The sequence below is a fragment of the Hibiscus syriacus genome, unplaced genomic scaffold (assembly GCF_006381635.1).
Source record: "Hibiscus syriacus cultivar Baekdansim isolate YM2019G1 unplaced genomic scaffold, ASM638163v2 tig00117034_pilon, whole genome shotgun sequence".
In the NCBI taxonomy this organism is placed as follows: domain Eukaryota; kingdom Viridiplantae; phylum Streptophyta; class Magnoliopsida; order Malvales; family Malvaceae; genus Hibiscus; species Hibiscus syriacus.
In genome coordinates, this window is record NW_024063533.1 from 2,853,322 (window position 1) to 2,875,638 (window position 22,317).

Here is a 22,317-nt window from a genome sequence, read left to right on the forward strand (position 1 = left end):
ATTTTGCATTTGACAAGATAAGCCAGAAGACATTTATCTCTATTTGTTCTATATATCACAACTGAGCATAAATCAAATTCAAACTTCAATATTATTCATTGGGTTGAGTAAGTGGTGGAAAAACAAATTTAAAACCATAGAACCCAAACTACTTCAGTTCCTGCGCTGCTGCATTCTCCCACCGGCGGAAGGATACAGCAGAAACCAACTTAATTCTTGTGCTGCATTCTCCCACTTTCCGCTCCGGCGTAAGGATCGATTGTCACATTTATCACAGCTGGCTTCCTTGAAGAAAAGGATTCAGAAAGGGCAGATTTTAATTCATCAGGTGTCCCAACAAGGTAACCCTTCCCCCCAAAAGCTTCCATTACAGTCTGGTAAGCCGCACCGGGAACAAAGGAAGTGGGGGCAGGATCATGTTCGAAAGGGCCCGTAACTTCTTCAGGGCTCCTACGATCACCACCGTAGACACCACCGTTGTTAAAGACTATCACTACAACTGGCAACTTGTATCTAACCAATGTCTGCATTATAAGAGAAGATAAACACAACATATTCAAAAGATACACAAAAATAACAAGAAACAGCAATCAGAAAAGGACATAAACCAGAAAGAGCGTTCACAATTTCTAGATTTCTTAAAGCACCATAAAAAATAAGAAAAATAAAAGAAGACAACTCTTTAAAGATTTAATAGAGAGAAAGAGAACACACAAAAAAGGAAGAACATCAAGAATATGATGCATCAAAAAAAAAGTGCCCTTCATTGAGTTATTATCAAACACCAAGCTTTCGGCAAACAACTTTGCTACTAATCCAACATGATACTTGATTCTTTTTTAAGTAACTGTGACACAATCAACTCATGGTTTCGAAATCCTGAAATAAAATTCCATATTCAGTACGACATGGACAGATCCTTGTTAAAAATGTTTTTACCTTCAACACCTTGCAGGTAAGAACTAGCATATTCGAAAATGCCATGCCCAAAAAGAGCAAAATAATTACTGCTATCTGACTGATAATTACATAATAAATTAAGTCGCTAATCCAAATTTTCTTTCACAATTTGGCTAACTTGGTAAAGAAAAGCAAGGAAGTCTTTTGCCAAAAAAGCAAAACAAGGATAAGATATAGTATATAGCCCCTAATTAACACCATCATCCCAATTCTTCGGCAGAATTAGGTTAATAGAAAAATGAAAATGAGTTCAATCTTAATAAGAGGAAGTGTAATACTAAACCTCTTCACAAAACTAAACGAGTAAATTTCACACCCCATAGGCATTATATAATACTACTAAATTATCAACATAAGCATTCGCATTATATTTCTTCGTTAGCATTAAACATAAAACGCCTAAGAATAGGGATAATAAACTTAATTGTGCAAGTGACACTTTAACAGTAGGAAACATACCTCAACCTCCATTGCACTGAACCCAAATCCCGAGTCGCCTTCAACCGCAACCACAAGCCGATCAGGATTAGCCACAGCAGCTGCAATGCAATAACCTAAACCAACTCCCATTGTCCCCCAAGTCCCTGCATCCAACCTAGTCCTAGGCTCTGTCTGAACCAAAACAGACCTACCAACATCCATAGTATTCGCCCCTTCCGAAACCACCACCGGAGCTGGACTCCCAAGCCCCAAAATAGCATCTCTTATAATTCTCATAGGAGTCAAAAAGTTAAACGGCACAACATCTTTTGCCAACTGAGCTTCCATTTTCAACGCATTATCCTTCACCTTCTTCAAGATAGCCTCAACCCAAGGATGAGACTTCCCCAAACAAAAAGGGTCATCTTTAATCTCCTTATTAATCATCTCCAAAACCTTCTTAGCATCCCCAACTAAACCTAAATGGGGTTTTCTCAACTTAATCTCTTCCTCACAAACATCCACTAAAATGAACTTCACATCTTTATCCCATTTAGGACTCTCCCCAAAATGCAATAACCAATTGAGCCTTGCCCCAACCACCAATGCCACATCACATTTACCGATGGCGAGTGACCTTGCAGCACTGGCGGCCAACTCATGGTCATCGTTTACCAGTCCTTTACCCATTGGAGTTGGCAAAAAGGGGATCCCCGTTTTTTCAATCAACTTCCTTAGCTCCCCTTCAGCTCGGCCATAAGCCGCCCCTTTGCCAAACACAATCAATGGCCTTTCCGCCTTCCTTAACTCCCTAACTGCCTTTTCGATCTCGGAGCTCGGCGGAGCTTTAGGTTCTTCAAAAGACCGTCCTTTCTCGACCTCAGTTAACAATTTCTCAGCTTCCGATTCAGTTATCGTTTGATGCAACACATCAGTTGGTATATCCAAATAACACCCACCGGGTCTACCAGAAACCGCATGATCCAAAACCCTAGCAACACAATTGGGAATTTCCTTGATATCTTTGGCTTTAACCGAGAATTTCGAAAAGGGTTTCACAGCTTCGATCTGATCAAGCTCCTGGAAATCTCCGCGGCCGGCATCTTTCTGGTCGGAGGATCCGGAGATCATGACCATGGGCCAGGTGTTGATCATAGCATTGGACAATCCAGCCAGACCGTGGACACAACCAGGCCCTGAAACGGTCAAGAGAAGACCGGGTCGACCCGTGAGGTAGCCGTAAGCTGAAGCAGCGTAACCAGCGGATTGTTCGTTGTGAAAGGCGATGAAACGGATACCCAATTGGACGGCACGGTTGGCGAGAGAAGTAACGGGTATACCCACGACGCCAAACATGTGGGTAACGCCGAAACGGGCAAAGGACTTAGCCGCTAAAACATTGCCGTCGAAGCAGTCCGACATCTTTCCTCTTACTTTTTTGGATGAAAGTTTGTGTGGTGAGAATTCTAAATAAACTAAGAACTTATAACTGAAAAAATAAACTATAAAGTGTGGGTGAATGAAGGGGAATTGACCGCTTGAGTTTTGAGTGTTACAATGGGGTTTTGCTTTCGTTTGCTTGATGGCTAACCTAATTCAATTTTCCATTCATTTGGATTGGCATGTGGTGGAGGTGATTACTATAGATTACTTTATAAACACCACTAGAAAACGAAGCAAAACGAGTGTGAATTATTAGATCCAAGTGTTTAAGGGATAATTACTATAGGATTACTTGAATGAAATGTTATTTTGTAAAATTTCAAAGAACAACAAATTTTGACTTTGGGATCGACAAGAGTGAGTGTCGCCTGTGTTTGTGTCCAATCCGTACACGCCACCAGAAAATGCCACTTTGTGACGGTGGCTATACAAATAATTTCCCCGGTCGAAGTTTTGCTCGGGTCAAAATGAGCCGCTAGCAAAACCTAAATTATCTTATTCTCCCGATTCTCTACCAAGCTGGAAAAAAAATATTAAGATTACTGTAGACCTCGGCAATAATCAATAAGAATCATGCATGCCATTTTCGAATGGCGCCAGTGGACTGTATACGTAAATTAAACTACCAGTCATGTCAAACGAATTACCATATTGTTTTGTTCACTCCAATGATTGGCACTTTGAACTTTCTACGCTTCATTTTCTTTCAGAATTTACACATTCCAGATTCTTTCATCACCAATCCTTATTACCAAATAAATTTATGGGGAACTTTGTCACTCTAGGTTTATCCATCTGAATATTCTTTTTTGGACTTTCTCTATCAAAACCTTTGGGGGAGGTTCCTCTCTAATTTTTTTCATCATCATAATCATTGTTAACACAAAATTAAAATAAAAATGGTAGGGTGACTAAAAAAATTGACGTATAAAATTGAATGAGTTAATTAAAAATACAATAAGTAAAACAAGAGAGTAAAGTTTAATTATTAAATTTGTAATTTACTATTTTTTTTTAAATGAATACACCCTCACTTCGAACAATCTTTACTGGTATCAGCATTTGGATTAAGACCATGGGTAACCAATTTTGACCAGGGTATGGATATGGTTCTCCTCCCCGACTAGCTCATATTAATCCATTGAACCAGGTTCTCAGTTTTGAGCTTTACCTACTAAAACTTCAGGCAACCCACATGTACGACCATGATCAACCCGATTTCCACAGCATAATGACCGGAACCCATTCCGATAACACTTCAGCACAGCTCAGCAAATTCACCTAAAACTCATAGATGACTACTTCCAGTGCAGGCATCAAATATCAACCATTTACAATGTAAAAATTACAATATTTATCTGAATCTACAATACTCAAATCTACAAAAAGCAGACCGAATATATGCACTATCCATTGCTATCCCAAACTAGTTGAGTAGGCCTCTTCAACCAAGTTTTCAGTTTTAGGCTTTACCAGCTAAAATACTCCAGCTAGCTCACATGGATGACCATGACCGAACTTATTTCCATTACTTCATGATAACCAGAGCTTCGCATTCAAAGAATCTCAGTGCCTTCTACTTTTCCCAGATCAACAAATTCACCTAAAACTTCATAGGATATGACCATAATTCCAATGCAATTATCAACCATTTGCAAACAATGCACAAAACAATAAGATGGTAGATAGACTAAGCATTCCAGTCATACAGCAATGATTTTCCTTTTGCTATTCGCTCAAGTTTGAGTTTCGAGAAGCTAGTAAAATAATAAGTAGCAAAATATGATCATATCCTATTGAACAACAAAATCAACAAAATTAAACTCAAATTTAAATGATTCTGACTTGTCAGAATCAACAAAATCGCAATGCCTGTAACAACAAGGCAGAAGAGGCAATAGTTTGAGACAGCGAAGCTAAAGACAGTAAACTAAGTTCCTTTAGAAGTATATTACAAACTTGGAAATCCAATTTTAAATTTCAAGTTCCTAAGCAAATCATCATAGTGAAACAGTTACGCAAAGAAACAAAAACAGCCAAATCAAACCCAGCACTTCCAAATCATTACTTCATTAAGCATCCTCATCCAATGTCAAATTGTAGTTCATATTTGAAGTTCAATCCATGAAACAGTTACCAGGTTATCCATCTTGAATACTGGCAATATTTGCTAATTAGAAATTTTATGGTTCCTGCTGTTCTTTTGGATTTTCTGAAGCAGGAAGTTCCTCATCTTTGTCATTTCCAACAGAGTGATCAGATGGAAGGGGTTCCTCGTTTCCCTCATTTTCAACAGGGTGATCAGATGGTGGGGCTTCTTCATTTCCACCACTCTCGGGGTGGAAATTTATGGGGAACTTTGTCACCCTGGGTTTATCAGTCAGAATATTTCTTTGGACTTTCTCAATCAAGACCTTTGTGGGAGGTTCCTCTCTAAGCTTCTCATCATCGTAATCATTATTAACATAGTAACCCACTCGGACAAACTCTTGGCCAAGATACGAACAAGTCAATAGAAGCACTGTGACACCAATAATATCTTCTTCACGAATCTTTGCTGGGTCTGGTGGGTCTGCCTGCAACATATTCAAGGACAATGGTAAGAAATTAAGACAGATACATCAAATCCACAACTAAAACCGAGTTAGTTGAGATTGCCTGTAATACAAAACGGTAATTTCCAACATTAACAGGTCCAACAAGTACACTCTCCAGTAGTTGATCATAAGTCTCATCTTCTGCAGATCCCACGTAGATAAGTTTCCATTCTAAATCTGTCGATCCAATAAAACATGAATAATTTTAGCCTCAAAAATAGACATGAAGTCAACAATAACATAGCTTTACTAGGTGGACAGATATGGCTGGTAATGTCTTATATCAGATTAATACAAACATATCCAGAATGTATTCATGAATAATAAGGAAGGCTTCTTTATCTGACAAACTTAAATTTCTAATTTTAATGAAACTCAAAACTTTCAAATGAAAAAGAGGAGTTGGAAAAATAGAACCAACCGTGTTAGAAACTGTCTTAAACTCAACTTCCAAGTTCAAACGAGACGTATGGCTAAGACATAGGCAGACAGATCACTGAGCTGAAAAGCTGCTTGTCTACACAGAACCAGCATTCCACATTTCTTTATTCTAGAAACTTTAGAATTTTTTTGTACAAGATGACAATTAGCAACCATTCTACATAATTATGGAACTCTAGTCAATACTGTGTGTTCTGGCATAAATTGTATCAAAATATCCACGTCAATCCATTGGCAATCAACACGCAAAATTAAAAAATATAGAGTAACATAAAGCTTCACAACTTAAAACAAAGTTTCTTATTTATTTTCTTCTCCTTCAAAGAGAAGATAAATTTATTTTCCATCTAACATAAAGCTTAGCTTTCTACAGAGTAGAAATTAAAACAAATTCCTACTTCTACGTTTCACTCTTGAAATAAAACTTACGCATATAGACAAGTAAAACCGAAGCATGCAAGTGAAGATCAATTTACGCCTGTCCCAAACCCTAACTTTCTTCAATAAAACTGCAAACCCCAACCCACGATTATAACAATTAACTAAATTATCTTATTCAAGTATACCAAACCTTTATTTTCGTCCCACCATTTTTTCATTAAACAAACGGGAGGGGGGAGGGGGGAGGGGGGAAAACAACCCCATAGATTTAACCTCAACCAAACCCTAACTAAAAAAACTCAAAACCAAAAAAAATTAAAATCTTAAAAGCATTGAAACCAAAAAAATTGTTGAGAAAGAGAGGGTACCATCTTTAAGTGGAGTCAGACACTCGTAGGAGATCTCGAACTGAAAAGCAGACAAGAAGGACGCCGGGTTATCCAAAACGGTAACGTTAGTGATGTTGACGGCACTCATTGTCTCGAATCAGAGAGAAATTACACTATTTACTACTCTATTAATCCAAACCCTAGCTTCTCGAAAATTCATCGAACTCTACACAAAAACCTAAGTTATATGGGGGGGGGAAGACGGAAGAAACAGAAGATTAAAGGGAAAATAATCAAAGACCAATAAGAGAAAGAAATTGTTTCCACTGAGATTTGGGGTTGGAAAAAGAATTGTAATGAAATTGGAATTAATGGATGGGGTTGGAAAGAAGAAATCAAAGGAGGGAAAATGAAGGAAATGGTAATTTGGGGGCAGGGAAATAGAAATAAAGTTATTTATTTATTTACTTCTTTTTGGGCAACTGGGTTAGCTGTCGAAAAGTCTACGGGTGATATCCGGTTGTCTAATTTGGCGGGAATATTGCGAGGTATGAAAATATTAAAAACAAAATGGAGTTCCATTAATAATCGAATTAAATAAAGTATTAATTAAATTAATTATATTTTTAAAAAAATTAATTATTAGCTGAACCAAATTATACAAAAATATTAATTGAATTGAAATTTCTTATTATTAATTTTTATTAATTTGGGATGAATACAAAGTAATATTTGTTTCCCTTTCGATTCCAGAGTTTCACCCTAACTAATTCGGACCGACCCTTTTCATGTATTTAATTTTGATGGGTGAGTCTCCTGGTAGAGATTTTCTGCGTACACAATATCTCGAACTTGAGACATACTTAAGTAACATCGAATTACTTATCACTTGAACCAAGTTCGTTGATTTAAGTATAAATAGTTATTGATATACTAAAAATAAAACTCTAATATGTGTACAATCTTCTCATATACACAAATTCAATCGAAATCAACGTAAATCATCAAAGGAAAAAATGTATTAGAGTAAAATAAAAGTCATTATTTTTATATAACATTCGTTTAGTGTAAAGAGATAATTGATAATCAAACCTTAAGCGTAGAATATAAACATGGGTAGTAACAAGATTTTAATTTAGAAAATAGAATTTATATGTAAATATTAAATTATTATCATCAAAAGAAAGCACGAACTAAACCATCTCAGTTGTTAAGGAATTTGTTGTTATCTCTTAAGATTTGAACATATATTATCTTATATACACCTCAGATTTATTAAAAAAAATAAAGAAATTAGTAAAAGAGAGAAAAACAAATAAATTTTGCAAAATAAAAATATAAATGAGAAAATTTTCTAAAGAAAAAAGATAGAAAAGATGAGATTGTATTAATAAAAGAGAGCGATTTATAGAGGAAATATGAGAGACGTGTAGAATATTTTACGGATTTTTATCCCGTAAAATATGTTACATAAAAACATGTTGAACTCTTAATTGACTTGCAAAACGTTTTACGTTAATCAAAAGTATTTTACACAAACACACACACACGAAAAAGAATAAAAGAATGAAACGTTTTCGTAAAATATTTTATATTAAATAAACAGACCCTAAATTGAAAAAGAATTTCTTTTGTCAAATATGTTTTATTTCTAGTCTTTATTTAATTAATTTTATATTTATAATATATCAAACTCCAATATTAATATGTATTATATAGTTTAAGTTAAATATAATTTTTTATTAATATAATTACTCATTAGTTTGACTGGATGGTTTACTTTTACATTTTCATCTCAAAGCAGTCCATTTTCCTTCAACCACAAACTAAGTTAAATACAATTTATTATCAAAATATATAACCCTTAGCTTAGCTTATGCTTAGTTTTTTCCATCATTCTGGGTATTAATTTATTATAAAAATTATATACAAATATATCACATCATCATGATGTTCAATAAAGAAAACATTAGTCATTGCTTCTTCAAATTATGTAAAAATAATTGCAAAGCATGAGATAATTCGAAAATATGTTTTATTAAGATTATTGGTCCTAAATATTCAAAAGACATGTGATTCACTTTCATAAGAAAAATGTCAATTATCTTTATTTTTTAAAGATCTATGTCTAAACTCACGCACGCACACGTGCAAACTACGTTGTTCGTACTCGGATCATCAAAGGAGAATAAAATTCCCTTTATCCATTGGGACCACTCGAAGGATTCAAAATGTCAACTATCTTATATAGAGATAATACATGTATAGTTCAATTGAAAGGATGCTATATTAAAAGAGATAGAACGAATCATATCTTATCAGAATTATTCTTCACTCGTTATCTTGAGAATAGAAGTGAAATAGAAACTCAACAAGTGATATTTCGATTGATATATTTACCATGATTTTGTCAAGTTCGACATTTGAAAAATTGGTATATCATATATAACATTATGTGACATACGAAATAGAAAAATTAGTATCTCCTCTTATATTGTGTTTTCTTATCTTACAATAATTTATGTGATTTTATAATATAAAAGTATTTTAAAATAGATTTTTTTAAAAATAAATTTTATATAAAAAACAAGCTAAAAATCTCAAATACAATAAGTTAATACCTATAACACTTAAAATTATATTATTCGTATGAACTCTCAAATTTCATGTTTAAAGTTAAAGTTTTAAGATAAAAGAGTATTATAATAAAACAAAATCATCAACGATAATACATCTAAGAAAAGCTTATTTCAATATCAGATATATAGAAGTTTTTTTTTTTTGTAAAAAATATTGTTTAAATTAGGTTTTAAAAATGAAAGAAAAAGCAAATAAAAAGGATTAAAGAAAAATTATAATAATGGAAAAAACTATACTCCTATTAATCAATTTTATAATATCTTAATGGACTTAAGTATCATACAAGCCTACTGGTTAATGTTAATGTCAGTCAACTCAAGCTTATATAATCTATTTGCATGAAAATTAAGTTTTTTTTAATACCAAATAATAACAAAACACTTAGTCAAATTGTCAATGACCTCTTGAACAGATAGATAAAAGCTCTCAGTTGACACTTTCCCTTTCTCCTAAGTTGTGGATTCAATTTCCATTACGAACAAAATTCATTTCCGCCTCCCTCTCCCCTAAGTAGTAATTGTTAAAAAGAAAAAAAAAACTTAGTCGAACTTAATTAGCAATTTGATTTTTACCTGAAAACGAACTTAAACTATATAACATTGAAATGTAGAGATAAATATAATTACAAAACAGAAATGGTTAAACACCAGCCAAGCCAATACCAGAACCTGGACGGAAAACATATGTACACAAACCTGAAAAAAGTGGTCATTGTTACACTGTCACATCCATCTTTCGAGTCTGCGAATGAAACATTTCAGCTATGTCTGTTGCCGTGCTACATTCCTCAGGATTTCTGTCTGTCACCGAGCGGATGAACCTCGGAAATCTCATTGAGATGCCACGGGAGGGATGGACTAACCCTATCGCAGCCTGATGAACTGGTGATACAGTGAAGTCTGCACCTCTTATTTCCCAAACAAGTTCTGGAGTGAACCACATATCAGGCACCTCAGCTGTTTGATAGTAAGCAGGCTTTTTGGCTAAGATCCTATCTCCGGAAAAGAACTCTTTCATCTGAATTCGATAAAGAAAATCAAATAACTTAAGAGTTTAGGATAACATGAAGAATTGGAACTTATATGTGCAGATAAACATGTAACATGTTACGAGCTACCAATGCATATCCGACAATGAGCATGAAAATGACCGTTAAAGATCATCCAAATATACGAAAAAAACTTGGGAGAAAAAATTATCAAGGTACCTGTGTTGGACGTGTAGTAGTACTTAACACTAACGTCCTAGTCTGAGTGACACAGGTTACTAATGGTAGGATCTTTAGAAAGAAACCAGAAGCCACATTTGGTTTCTTGAGGGAGCTATCAAAGAGTGATTCGAACAAGAAACATGCACACTATTTGGCCGTGTTATGGCCATTAGATCAAATCTCAGCGCCATTATCATTACACTATCGTTAGAGGAACTGTATAATTTGTACTCCAGTAAGTTGCAAAGCAGATATGCTCACCGTCAAAATCTTAGCTAAAGCCAACATCAAAAAGATCTTAAATTCAGAAACATAATTATTCTCACATAAAGCAGAATGACGTTCAAGTTTTAGCTCAGACTTGCAAGATTTACACCATATCCTTGGTAACATGAAGAAAAAATACACTTCCTAAAATACAAACATCATCAACACTCCACTTTACCTCTTTGTAAAATGAATCGGAGAATCCAGACATAACACGGCATACGCTTTGAAAATCTTCAGTGTCTGGGTTGTAACATGCCATGAGGAACGGACTATACCTGCATGAGACAAGTAACATACATCGAAGAATGACTTAAAACAGAAAGGATTCACATTGGGAGCATGTGGCAAGGGCATGCTGCGTAATGAATGAATATTTCGCGATTCAAATTCAATAATATAATATTTTCTTTAGTAATATATCAACATACTTCATAAAATGCAAATCAGCAATCAGAACATAGGGTCTCCAACAAATAAAAGGCTATTTATTAAATGATATCAAATTTTAAGCTTACCAGTGCCACCAAGATTGTTTCAGCAAACTTGGGATGTTCTAAGTTACTAGGTTAAGTTCAAATGCAGTATAATAAATGAATATTTTATCAATTTGTGTTCAATGGCCTATAACATTTTCTTTGACAATATCTGAACATACTTCATAAAATGCAAATCACCCCTTTCACTTCAATTCTACATGCTTGCTAAACATTGCAGCTGTTAAAACATCGGTTCTCTTAGGGGTCACGGGATATTTATCAAATGATATCAAAATTTAATTTTACCAATGTCAGAAAGATCATTTCAGCACATCTGGAATGTTCTAATTTATGAGGCCGAAGTGCAGATGATTCCAAGAGTCTCTAGGAGCTTAAATTTATTTTCTTGATGCCATTCGGTCATATTTACCTACTAATTAGTTTTGCATATGTGATTCCATCCTAGTGAGCTTAGCAGGGGATAGTTTCCAATCAAGTTTCATGAACCTTTAAAATCAAAAGGTTACTAGAGTATAGACTGAGGAATCTTTCCCTCTATAAATTTCAAGAAGTTTCAAATGCATCATGAAGCATTATTTAACCACAGCAAAGGGAAATACACACACACACACACACACATATGTATGTATATATATAGTCATTACCATCCTGCTTTTCTTCCATTACCATGCCAAGCACCAATCGGGACTAAATCAAGGGAGTCGCTTAACCCTTCCACATAGTCCCGCTTTACCTAATAGAGATCACCAAGCAATTTGATTCAATATTTAGCTATCTTCTTATTTTTTAAACAGTTAAATTATGAAAATATTCTGGTAACCGCAGAACCTTTAACCATGAATCACTTCGCTTTGACGGAAGATATCCAGCATCAGTATCCAAGGATTTAACCATAATTCCTTCGCATGAAAACTGCAATGCATCTTCAAGGAAGGAGTTTATCCGATTAAATGTGGCTTCACTGGTCAAACAAGTATCATCTGCTTCCACCTATTAAACAAGAGATCATAGACAATACTAATCAGTCCTATGTTGTTCTGACTCTTCATTTTCTTGAAGTATCTTTATCAAAAACATATTTGGTTATGGGTGGAGGTATGACCCATCAAGTACCTTCCAAATACATAAAAAATAAAAAATAATAATAAATAGACCTGTCATAGAGACAAGATAAATACCTATACCTGACACATCCGAGTTAATAACTAAAAAATTGTGTTCTGTAAACAAGCAAAGCCGAGAGGTCTTACAGTGATTTCTTTTGCATATTCAAAATGTCCCAACTTCTCATCGTGAAACAAATCCTTCAAACCTAATTTTTTTAAGCATGACAGGAAAAGGATTAAATTTACTGGTTGTGAGACTTCGATAAGAGGGGCTTTGAAAGAACTTAACCCAAAAAATTGTGGGAGGGGAAAGGCATACGTTTCCTTCTTTGGCGCAGAGGAACATCTAAGAGTCTGTAAAGAGAGTATATCATATTTTTGAAGTTGAATGGAAAATAAAAAAAAACAGCAGCAAAAATAAGAGGGACAAAATTGTAATATAACGTTTATTTTTCAGACAAAGAGCTTGACATTTACATGACAATCTACACTCTTTTATTCCAGAAAGAACAAAAAATGTTTATCTATAACAATAGCCAGATTTTAATTAATCGACATACAACAATATAGGTTGATTTTTTTTAGCATAACAGCATAGGTTGATAAAGTTGTAAGACTTCATGTGACAACACCGAGTAAAGAATTACATTTACCAGCTACATTACTCGGATTCAACAGTGTGTTGGATACGGTTTTGCATCCGACAAGGGTATGTTCGATCTTTTTTAAGTTTTTCTATATATTTGGAAGGTCTTAATAGGGTTGTCTCCCCATACCCATGTCCGACTAAGCATTGGAAACGTGTTAAATAGAAAACTGAAGAGTAAGAGTATCATAGGCATCCAGAACTTAATTTTCAGTAACTCGTAATCTTCCCCCTTTCATAAAATTAGTGGCAATACTGTCAACCAATTCTTCAGTTTTCTCAACATAAAACACAAAAGTAAATATGGGGATATTTCAACAAGATTAACCAATCTCTATCACATTGAGAAACGAGTTTACAAACATTGATTGAATTCTTGAACTAATTGCTCATAAATCGCCATATGTCACAAGGACACATGATAGCACTTGCAAAGTCTTTCAGTAAAGGAATAAACCAGAGCAGCATAGAGTCCCTTTTAAATTATGAAAAGAGGGGTGTGAAACTCAGGGTATTTCATTTAAATGAAGTAGCTTGAAATGCAGTTGAAAACACAAGATTTAGACCACATTGGAACATGGCACACTGTTGGGATAATTATAAGTGCAAGCAAAAGTTTTTTAGTAAGGAAACATGTTTATGGTCAAGGTGAACTCACAAGATCAGAGAAATAAAATGTGTTTAAAGAATGCACACTTTGAAGGAGAAAAATCACTAGCCAAATTTCTGTTATTTAATGAGTTTCTATGTTACTCCGATTCTTCATTTTTGCTGTACCCATGCCAAACACCAAGATCCACTGCATACCTGGACATGGGTATGGGAATATGACTTTTTAAAGATTCTACAGATGCATAGAAAAACTTTATTAAACACACCTATGTCAGACAAATACTCGGCTACTTGCATCCGACAATCACACTCAAGTCTGAGTTACATGAACTTCTTGCATGTATTTTGTGAATTAAAGAGGTATTGAGGAAAGATATATAACTGATAAATGGAATAGTCTAATTCTTATTCAACACACTAAATTCCATGCAAAGATTTATTTATTATTGCTCATAGGAAAGCTCCTGTTGTCTAATTCAAAGAATCAGAAAATACTACCGTTATAAATTGTCCTTGGTCTTCTAGTCTACATATGTATATAGATGTATATAAATAAAAGAACCTCGGAAAAATTCAAAGAGAGTTCAAGATATTTACTGCTCTCCATTGGCAAACATGATATCAAACACGAATACGCAAATGTTAACCTGCATGTTGCAATGATAATTAGAAAGAAACATCAAAATTTAACTTCAGGATACAGGGAAGAAGTTAAACTTATAAGAGAAGATAAATGAATGTGAAAACTATGTATTAAAAAGCCTCTAACATCAGTTAGGAAAGCACAAAGGAAACCAGTATATTAAATAATGGTAAGTGAAACAGCTATGCAAATTGTTCATGTCATAAGATTAATTTTAATTCGCTAAATGTTTGATGTTTGCACTATAAAGTTCCATAAAAAACAGTAAACTTAATCATGTAATCTTACAAAGTGAATATAAAGCAAACCTTTATTTTATCCACTGTGATCAAAGAATCTTTGCTCCCTCTTTCTCTTGAAGATAATTCTTGGAAGGACATCAGCTTCTGACCATTCTTCCTATCAATTGCAACAACCTGAAGCCACAATGAGAAACAAAATTAGCAACATAAAATAAGTAAAAGGCATCTTGCTGTTAGACAATCTCACCTCCGCATCTAATACGAAAGTTTGGACAGCAGGCTTAGCAGACTCCTTAATTGTATTAACTAAATCCGGAAATCTTAATGTTGTTTCATCTCCATTTCGTGAAAAGACACGCATTGATCCATCAGCCAATTTGTGAATTTGGACACGCTGACCATCATATCTGAAAATTACATGCACATGGAAACCACTCAGACATACCCAATATGTTATGAAACTAAGAGACGCAAAGAAACCACAAGAGCTGCCCTCCAACAGTATCCCAAAATAACAAATAATACACTTTTATACTATAATATATATTAAACTTCAGGAATGTGAATAACCCACACACACAAAAAGAGAGAGAGAGAGATAGAAGAGCTTACTTATATTCACATGTAAAAGCTTTGTTTTGAAAAAACTTCAGTACTTCTGGAACCCCATTGGTAATTCTACCATCATGGAGAATAATACCACCCATAGGCAATAGCATTAGTACATTTTGATATACAAAAAAGAAACAATAGGGTAGCATGTAAACATACTTTGCAAGCATGGGCTTAATAGGTATTCCCGGAACCATCGACAAGGTTGATGATGAAAACGCAATACCTTCCTTCATTAGTGAAGGAACAAGTAAATCCTGTCAACAATGCTTCATGAGCATAAATGTACCACCAAACAAACATATTCTATCGTATGCTGTTTTCAGAAGAATGAGGAAAAGGAAGGGCAACAAACTGGCATGTGCAACATGTTATAAAGCAAATGAACCAGACTCAAATTTATAAGTTATAGAAAACAAAGATACCAAGAGCTAATAAATGCATATATACTTGCATGCAAAAACAATTAGCACATATATAAATATATCGAGTATATAAACATCTCATAAAGTGGATAAGGAAATTCGGGAGCTTATAGAAAATAGTAATATACAGTGAAGAACTTTGATATAAAATATACAATCACTTACCAAATTTGGAAGTACATTATATGCTTCAGTTACTGCTGCCGAAATACCCTGACAAGTATACAAAGATCAAATCAGAAACAGGCACAAATGATTGCAGGCTTGGAAAGCAAGCAATGTTGAAAATAGTATTATGCATATGTAGATAAATCTAATAGATGCTTTGGTAGCAAGATCCTTCGCAGATAATGGATATTAGATCCAAACAACACAAACATCAACAGATCCATTATACCCGTTTTTATTTTATTTTTTATTTTATTTTGGTAGGGGAGTAGTTTAATGCACTCATTAGTTTTGTACTTCTCATACATAATGATGTAAAACTTCAAGTCTTCATGAAGAGATCTACTATTTCATACTCTTCAAAAAAATTAATTAATTAGCTTACGATTGGCATCGAACCTGAAGCTTCTCTTTTAGACTATCAGCTGTCCCTTCATGATAAAGATTAAGAGAGGAATTCATGACAACTGCTTGAGCCAATGCAGGAAGAACCGTCTTCATCATTGCTCCTATTCGCAAATTCCTGACCTGTATGTGCCATGATTTTGAAACAGAAGACATTGTAATGCAAGTCAATGCTCAATTGCTGACACAGTAAATTAAGAACTGAGCCACAGAGAAACCTTCATTTACCATGAAGTTTAACACAAATGTACAAATTAAAATCTCTTAACAATCCTCCACGAAAATTCCTAAAAAACATTTTTATCAGGCATGTGAAGGTTGATAATTCTACTACCATCCCGATAGCAATCATAACCAATCATTAAAAAATAACAGCACAAAGAAGTGTTTGTTTTGATCACTTCTACCATGCAAGATGTATCAATTGGGGAAAAAATTTGATAGAAGTAGGAGGCCTCATTAAAAACCTCCCTCATAGTAGTCCTATTCCCAAAGGAAAGAACCTACTGGCGGAAGGAGGAAAAGAGACTCATTATCCATGTTTTCAGAAAAAAATATCACCAATTAAAAATACTTACATATAAGATTCACGTAATTACATAAATAAAATCAAGAATTGCCTACATAAGATGCATACAAAAAAAGGATAATTTTTCGAATCTTACCAAAGTTCTAACCAGAAACTTCATCTCTTTCTCTCTACATGAACGTATAAGACTCACAATGAGGTTTTTCTTCCGGATGGTACTGCCACTGCCCGTTTGTACACTGATAACAACTATATGAGGAAAATGAGACAAATAGAATATAGATGACAAGGACCAAAATAATACAAAACAAAATGATATGCGTGTTACCTTACTCAGCTATATTAATCAAATGGTAAGGACTGAATTTATCTTATTCGGGAAGAAGAAAAAAGAGAAGCTATGTCAAAGGCTTGTTTGAGAGCATGAATCCCTAGGCACAAGGATATGCATCAAGCACTCAAGTGCTCATGAATAATTATTCGAACCATTAAATATTTTATACCATGATATAATCACTGGGGATCAATCCTTTGCCTATCGTCAGCTGAGGGTAATAGCATTCTGCTTCTAACACATTTTTGAGCAAGAAAACATTCCTTAATCTTACGAAGAAAAATATATTGTAACAAGTTCTCAGTGAATTTCTTACCACCAAAACCCAGGTATCAACCAATTATTTCAAGTACTGCAAATTAATGTTACACGTAACACTCATAGTTTCCTTGTTTCTGGAAACAAATCAGTGTCTGGTCGTGGACTCAATATTACAGTACGGTCATAATCATTTACTGTTGTAGGATCCAGACTGGGCTGATCATACCTTATCTTCCTAAGCACAGAATATACGTCCCTAATTAGTAGTGATGGTGGAGTAGCAAGCAGAGTTTGGGTTTTCCGGCATGCTTGTGCAACATCACCTTAGACAAAATGTAGATGTTAAGAAGACTCCCCAAAAGTAATTATGGGTAAAAAGTAACTGAAAATGGAAATTTACGACTGAAACTATCTGCTTCTACCAAGATCACCCATGTCATTGTACATATCCCTTATTTTCGAACGGTTAGTCCCGCAAGCTTCTTCCAGTGCGGATGTAACCAAGCTTCCGCCAATATTCAATTCCTGCATCATTACTACAGCATGAATGCATCTTTTTTTTCTTTTTCTGCTAATCTCTCTTAATATTCTATTTCTTATGTTAAGCAATCTAAAATATAGAAATTGAAGGGAAATTTATCTTTAAGGAATAAAGAGTAAATATTAACTACTGTGTAAAACAACAAAAAGGAAGATAAGGACAGGAGAATTGGTGAAGTGGACTAACAATATTTTCATGGTCAGCAGCAATTTTATGGGTGCACAGATACACAGCAGGAAGCACATCCTCGGGGGACAAGGCCAGCAAACTGGTTGAAAGAAGCCATAAAGGAAAAAAAGGTTGGCGATCAGTTTTAGGTAATGCAATGTAAACTTTGATTTGACAACCAAGAAATACATACAAAATAGCAAGATACAATTTTACCAACCTCCTAAACATATTGCAAAGCATAGAAGTAGCTTTAATCTTTCCATTTTGACTGCCAACAAGGTCGAAAGTCCGTGCAAGATGGACATATGGAGCAAGCTGACCAGATCTCCAGCATGCTGCATACACATCTCAGTAGGAGTTTCAAAATTTCATGAATAAGCAGAGATGTTCTATGAATTTGCCTCAAAAAGAGACACCAAAGATGCAATAAGGCAATAGCTTTAAAAAAATGTCCCACAATTATAACCAATAAAATAACTTCTACATAGATACTACCATACTACAGAATTAGAAAGAAGAGTTTCAAGATACAATGTTAAGAAAATGGTAAATTAAAACAACTTCATAACACCAACCATGCTCTATAGGTTTATATTTATCAGGAGGCAATGATACAAGAGTTGTGTCAACATTTTCCACTGGTTGTCCCTGCAAAGATAAATAGGTAATACATCTTGATTCCTCTGGTGCATGTTTGTTCTTGCTAACAGGAGTTACAGGACAATCATTAGTACAGCAGGGGACCTGAGCTGATTTATTGGAAACTATAATATTTTCTGTATTCTCATCGAGCTTCACATCGGGATTACTGTAATATATATCCAGTGCCTTGTTGATATCTCCTTGGGCCTTCTCAAGTAAGGTGACCACATAATCTCTTGACGATTCATTGGCATTTATTATCTGAATAAACTGGTCGATTTTCTCTAAATATGATTTAGTCAAGTCAGTAGACAAAGTACTTTCACCTTTGGGGCATTCCTCAATTTGCGGACCAGTCCTACCACCTTTAGAGGCATCAACCGAAACTTTACCAAAGAAGCTAGTTATCGTAGGTTGCTTTGACTCGCTAGATTTCAATTTTGGGTTACTTTTGACTTTCTTATTTGACCTGTTTTCGGTGTTTTTCTTTCTTTTGACAGGAGATATGTTGCTCCGAACTGAAAGTTTAGAACTAGAAGGCTTGATGACTTGACTTAAATGAAGGCTTAAACTTTCATCAGTGCTACTTCTAAAAGGCCCTGAATTTAGAAGTGAGACAGAGTTGTTAGATGAACTGGCCTGAGAAGCAGAATCAGAAGTTCTAAAAGCAGAGAATTGTTCATATAACTCATTTTCATGTTCATAAAAATTAGAAACTGCTTCAACAATATTCCATCTGGAGATGCTAATCAAATTTAATATCTGATCCCTGGTAACCCATTTGGGCAGAGAGTCTCCTAATTCCTCAACTATTCTCTCTCTTTCCTCCTCACCCTGTATTGCTGAATCTTGTAAATCAGGTTTGTGCACAGAAGATGAATCATTCAAAATAACATCTACATCATTACTCCTAAAATTTCTCATTTCCAAAATATTTTGCTTTCTCTCCATGTCCTTTTCCTCATTCAAGACTGGACTAGCATCAATTTCAATGTTTTCTACACTTTCATAATTGCCACAATGAAAACCCATCAGGAAATCCTTTTTATTAGCCATTTCATCAACCAGGCCAGCAAAGTGTTTTCTCAATTTATCAGCATTCTCACTGTCAAGCTTCTCAATGTCCATACCAACAGTAGGAATAACCTTCTTGGGTTTCAAAAACTTAACATATTCTCTAAGCTCATCATAATTAGAATGCTCACTGTAAGGGACTAGATGTATCTCGACTGAATCATTTGATCTCACAGCAAATTTATTCCGTTTGATTTCATAAGTCCACCCAGTTGGCACAAAACCAACAACCTTCTCATACCCTTTTTCCACCATAATATCTTTCATTTTCACAAAATTCGGCCGAAAATACGGCCAAGTCTCGCCTAATACATTCCAACCAACGACATGAACATCACTCTCACTCTCATCTACGGTAAAAACTTCATCTTCCCCATACCCCAAAACATTCAAAATCTCCATTTTCCTCCCATCAACAAATATCTTCTTCTTACATCGCCGAGCAACCTCAACCAATATCTTCTCTTTTCCAACAACATAAGTGGCAACAAGAAACAAAACCCTTTTTCCCTTAAACTCCTTCCCTATCATATCTACCACACTAACCACGTAATCAACACATTCTTCTTGAGAAGGAAACACGAATTTTGGATTACAATAAGTTGTATCTAAAAAAATAGCATCGCAACCAAAAAATTCCTTCAAATAACTATTCAATTTCATTGAGCTACAATAACGACAATCGCCGGTGTGCACATACCTTTCAAAGCTCCCATTTTTTGTGGGAACTTTGAATAAGAACTGGACAGCACCAGGGCAATGATTAGCGTCAATGAGAACGACCTCACAGCCGTCTATCGCAACGGGGTCGTTTAGAGGTAACGGGAAGATGAAATGGGGAAGTATTTTAAGGATTTGGATGAGGAGGAGGGAAGTGAGGTGGGAACAAAAGATGATGCCTTTGGACCAGGAAGGGGATAGACCAGAGTAGTGGTCAGAGTGGAAGTGGGAGAGGAAGTAGGCGGCGGAGAAAGTGGTGGTGGTGTTGTGGCGGAAGGAGTCGATAATGAAGCGGGTGTTAGGGATGAGTTTAGAGGGATAGAAAGAGGAGGGGATTGGGGGGAAATAAAGGGTGGAATCGGAGGAGTTTGTCGCAGCGAGGTAGAGTTGGGTGGAGTCTATGGTAATGGTTTTGGCGGTGAAGGCGGAGGCGGAGGCCGCCGAGTGAGAGGACATCGGCGGAGAAAAAAGGCGCTATTTTGGAAGGTTGATTTGGGAGTTTTGAGAGCAATGGGGGTGTAGCTGTTACCCGAGCAAGCAAAGGCGGACGGTTAAAATTCTAATTTAACATTTGGTCTTTCAATTTTTTTTAAAAGTTCTAATTTAACCCTTTCAAAAATTTTAAAATTCTCATTATTTTTTAATTTTTTAAAAATATTTTTAACTAAATTCACTTAATTTTTTTAAGAAATTCCCATTAAACCTTCAAAAAGTTTAAATTTAATTTATTTTTTAAAAATTTTAACTACAATTAAAAAACAAATAAAATATTATTTATTATTTTCAATGTCATGTCATCTTCCTAATAAAATCTAAAATTTAATATCTATTTTACAATTTCAAATTTTTTAATATAAAATTTTTATTTTAATAATTTATTAACCATTGTTCGACTTTACTTTTGTAGGGTAAATTACATGTTAGTATCTAAACTATTATTTTTACTTCATTTTGGTACTTATATTTTATTTTTTTCAAAACTATACCTAACGTGTAATTTAGATTTGGTACCCTATTGTTAAAAATTTAACAGAATTATTGGCATGACATTTTTTCAGTAATGACATGATATTATCTTATAGTGACACATCAACAACATCGTTATGTTTTTAACGGTGGGTACCAAATTGAAACATAAATTACACATTAGGTATGATTTTAAAATAAAATAAAATCTAGATACTGAAACTAAATAAAAGTAATAGTTTATATATTAAACATACAATTTACCTTTTTTTTTAATACATTCTTCGGTTTAATGAACCGAGCTTGAGCTGAGATTTCGGACCACTATCTATAAATATAAAAAGGTTAAAATATATAAATAGTCTCCAAACTTTTAGGGCATTTGCATTTTGGTTACCAAACTTTTGAAACTTACAATACAATCATCAAACTTTAGTTCATTTTCAATAAGATCTTTGTCGCTACATCCCGTTAGTTTTAGCTGACGTGGTGCTTAACTCTCGTTAACCCATTCTTTTTCTTCTTCTTCTTTGTTGAAAATATTTTGATGTTTCGATATAACAAATTAAGTATAAATAAATTTTAAGATTTTACAAATCATTTTCAAAAGTATATTCAATTCAATTGTTCGAATATAACTCCAAGTTTTTCAAAGTTTAATTTCAATCCTTACTTAAAGTGTAAAATTATGTTTTAATCTCAAAAAATTTCTAAAACAAATATTACAAAGTATTTCGAGCCTCAATCGAGCCAAAAATTATTTTTAATTGAAGGGATTCACGGAAAAACCAGAAATGCTCGAATGGTACCGGTACCCTATGGTTGGTATCGATACCCCCAGTCATTTAACGGTCTAAATATTTGAATTTTACACTAAGTTACTGATGCCCTATGGAATGGTACTGATACCATACGCTCCCAACAGACAATTTTTAGTGGATTTTCACACTACAACGGCTCCAACATCACCCAAATGGTTTCCAACGGCTAGAATCATTCCAAGGTGTATTTAAACAAGTTCTAAAGCCATTA

At 34.5% G+C, this 22,317-nt stretch overlaps 3 protein-coding genes across 5 annotated transcripts; all 3 read right to left on the minus strand.

Moving 5' to 3' along the window:
• Positions 1-68: 68 nt before the first annotated feature.
• Positions 69-2,862, minus strand: LOC120196639 (2-hydroxyacyl-CoA lyase-like). Of its 2 annotated transcripts, XM_039198397.1 has the most exons (3): positions 1,420-2,862; positions 217-524; positions 69-160 (listed from the first exon to the last, which is right to left on the minus strand). In XM_039198397.1, the coding sequence occupies exons 1-3, from the start codon at positions 2,800-2,802 to the stop codon at positions 154-156; spliced, it is 1,698 nt and encodes a 565-aa protein (XP_039054328.1). In that variant the 5' UTR covers positions 2,803-2,862; the 3' UTR covers positions 69-153. The 2 variants fall into 2 exon arrangements, with proteins under 2 accessions (XP_039054328.1, XP_039054327.1); XM_039198396.1 differs by lacking the exon at positions 69-160 and having other exon boundaries at positions 167-524.
• Positions 2,863-4,781: 1,919 nt separating this feature from the next.
• On the minus strand, positions 4,782-6,964 carry LOC120196432 (probable histone chaperone ASF1A). The gene is made up of 4 exons (XM_039198241.1): positions 6,611-6,964; positions 5,482-5,597; positions 5,011-5,399; positions 4,782-4,968 (listed from the first exon to the last, which is right to left on the minus strand). The coding sequence occupies exons 1-4, from the start codon at positions 6,717-6,719 to the stop codon at positions 4,965-4,967; spliced, it is 618 nt and encodes a 205-aa protein (XP_039054172.1). The 5' UTR covers positions 6,720-6,964; the 3' UTR covers positions 4,782-4,964.
• A 2,881-nt stretch (positions 6,965-9,845) lies between these two features.
• LOC120196431 (DNA ligase 6-like) lies at positions 9,846-20,840 on the minus strand. 2 transcript variants are annotated; one of them, XM_039198239.1, is made up of 19 exons: positions 18,459-20,840; positions 18,101-18,218; positions 17,899-17,980; positions 17,594-17,696; positions 17,398-17,494; positions 16,713-16,815; positions 16,042-16,170; positions 15,640-15,687; positions 15,209-15,306; positions 15,050-15,115; positions 14,685-14,844; positions 14,504-14,611; positions 14,150-14,199; positions 12,614-12,648; positions 12,439-12,500; positions 12,017-12,178; positions 11,833-11,921; positions 10,867-10,966; positions 9,846-10,228 (listed from the first exon to the last, which is right to left on the minus strand). In XM_039198239.1, the coding sequence occupies exons 1-19, from the start codon at positions 20,773-20,775 to the stop codon at positions 9,926-9,928; spliced, it is 4,230 nt and encodes a 1,409-aa protein (XP_039054170.1). In that variant the 5' UTR covers positions 20,776-20,840; the 3' UTR covers positions 9,846-9,925. The 2 variants fall into 2 exon arrangements, with proteins under 2 accessions (XP_039054170.1, XP_039054171.1); XM_039198240.1 differs by lacking the exons at positions 9,846-10,228; positions 10,867-10,966; positions 11,833-11,921; positions 14,150-14,199 and having other exon boundaries at positions 12,036-12,178.
• Positions 20,841-22,317: the final 1,477 nt, after the last annotated feature.

Excerpts from the sequence above, each read along its gene's own strand:
- LOC120196432 (XM_039198241.1), bottom strand. The coding sequence starts at position 6,719 with ATGAGTGCCGTCAACATCACTAACGTTACCGTTTTGGATAACCCGGCG. Across the intron at positions 5,598-6,610 it reads TCTGACTCCACTTAAAGATG|ATTTAGAATGGAAACTTATC; the intron begins GTACCCTCTCTT and ends TTGGATCGACAG. Across the intron at positions 5,400-5,481 it reads ATTACCGTTTTGTATTACAG|GCAGACCCACCAGACCCAGC; the intron begins GCAATCTCAACT and ends AATATGTTGCAG.
- LOC120196431 (XM_039198239.1), bottom strand. The coding sequence starts at position 20,775 with ATGTCCTCTCACTCGGCGGCCTCCGCCTCCGCCTTCACCGCCAAAACC. Across the intron at positions 17,495-17,593 it reads CAATGACATGGGTGATCTTG|GTGATGTTGCACAAGCATGC; the intron begins GTAGAAGCAGAT and ends ATTTTGTCTAAG. Across the intron at positions 15,116-15,208 it reads ATTAAGCCCATGCTTGCAAA|AATTACCAATGGGGTTCCAG; the intron begins GTATGTTTACAT and ends CCATGATGGTAG.
- LOC120196639 (XM_039198397.1), bottom strand. The coding sequence starts at position 2,802 with ATGTCGGACTGCTTCGACGGCAATGTTTTAGCGGCTAAGTCCTTTGCC. Across the intron at positions 525-1,419 it reads TCAGTGCAATGGAGGTTGAG|ACATTGGTTAGATACAAGTT; the intron begins GTATGTTTCCTA and ends CTTATAATGCAG.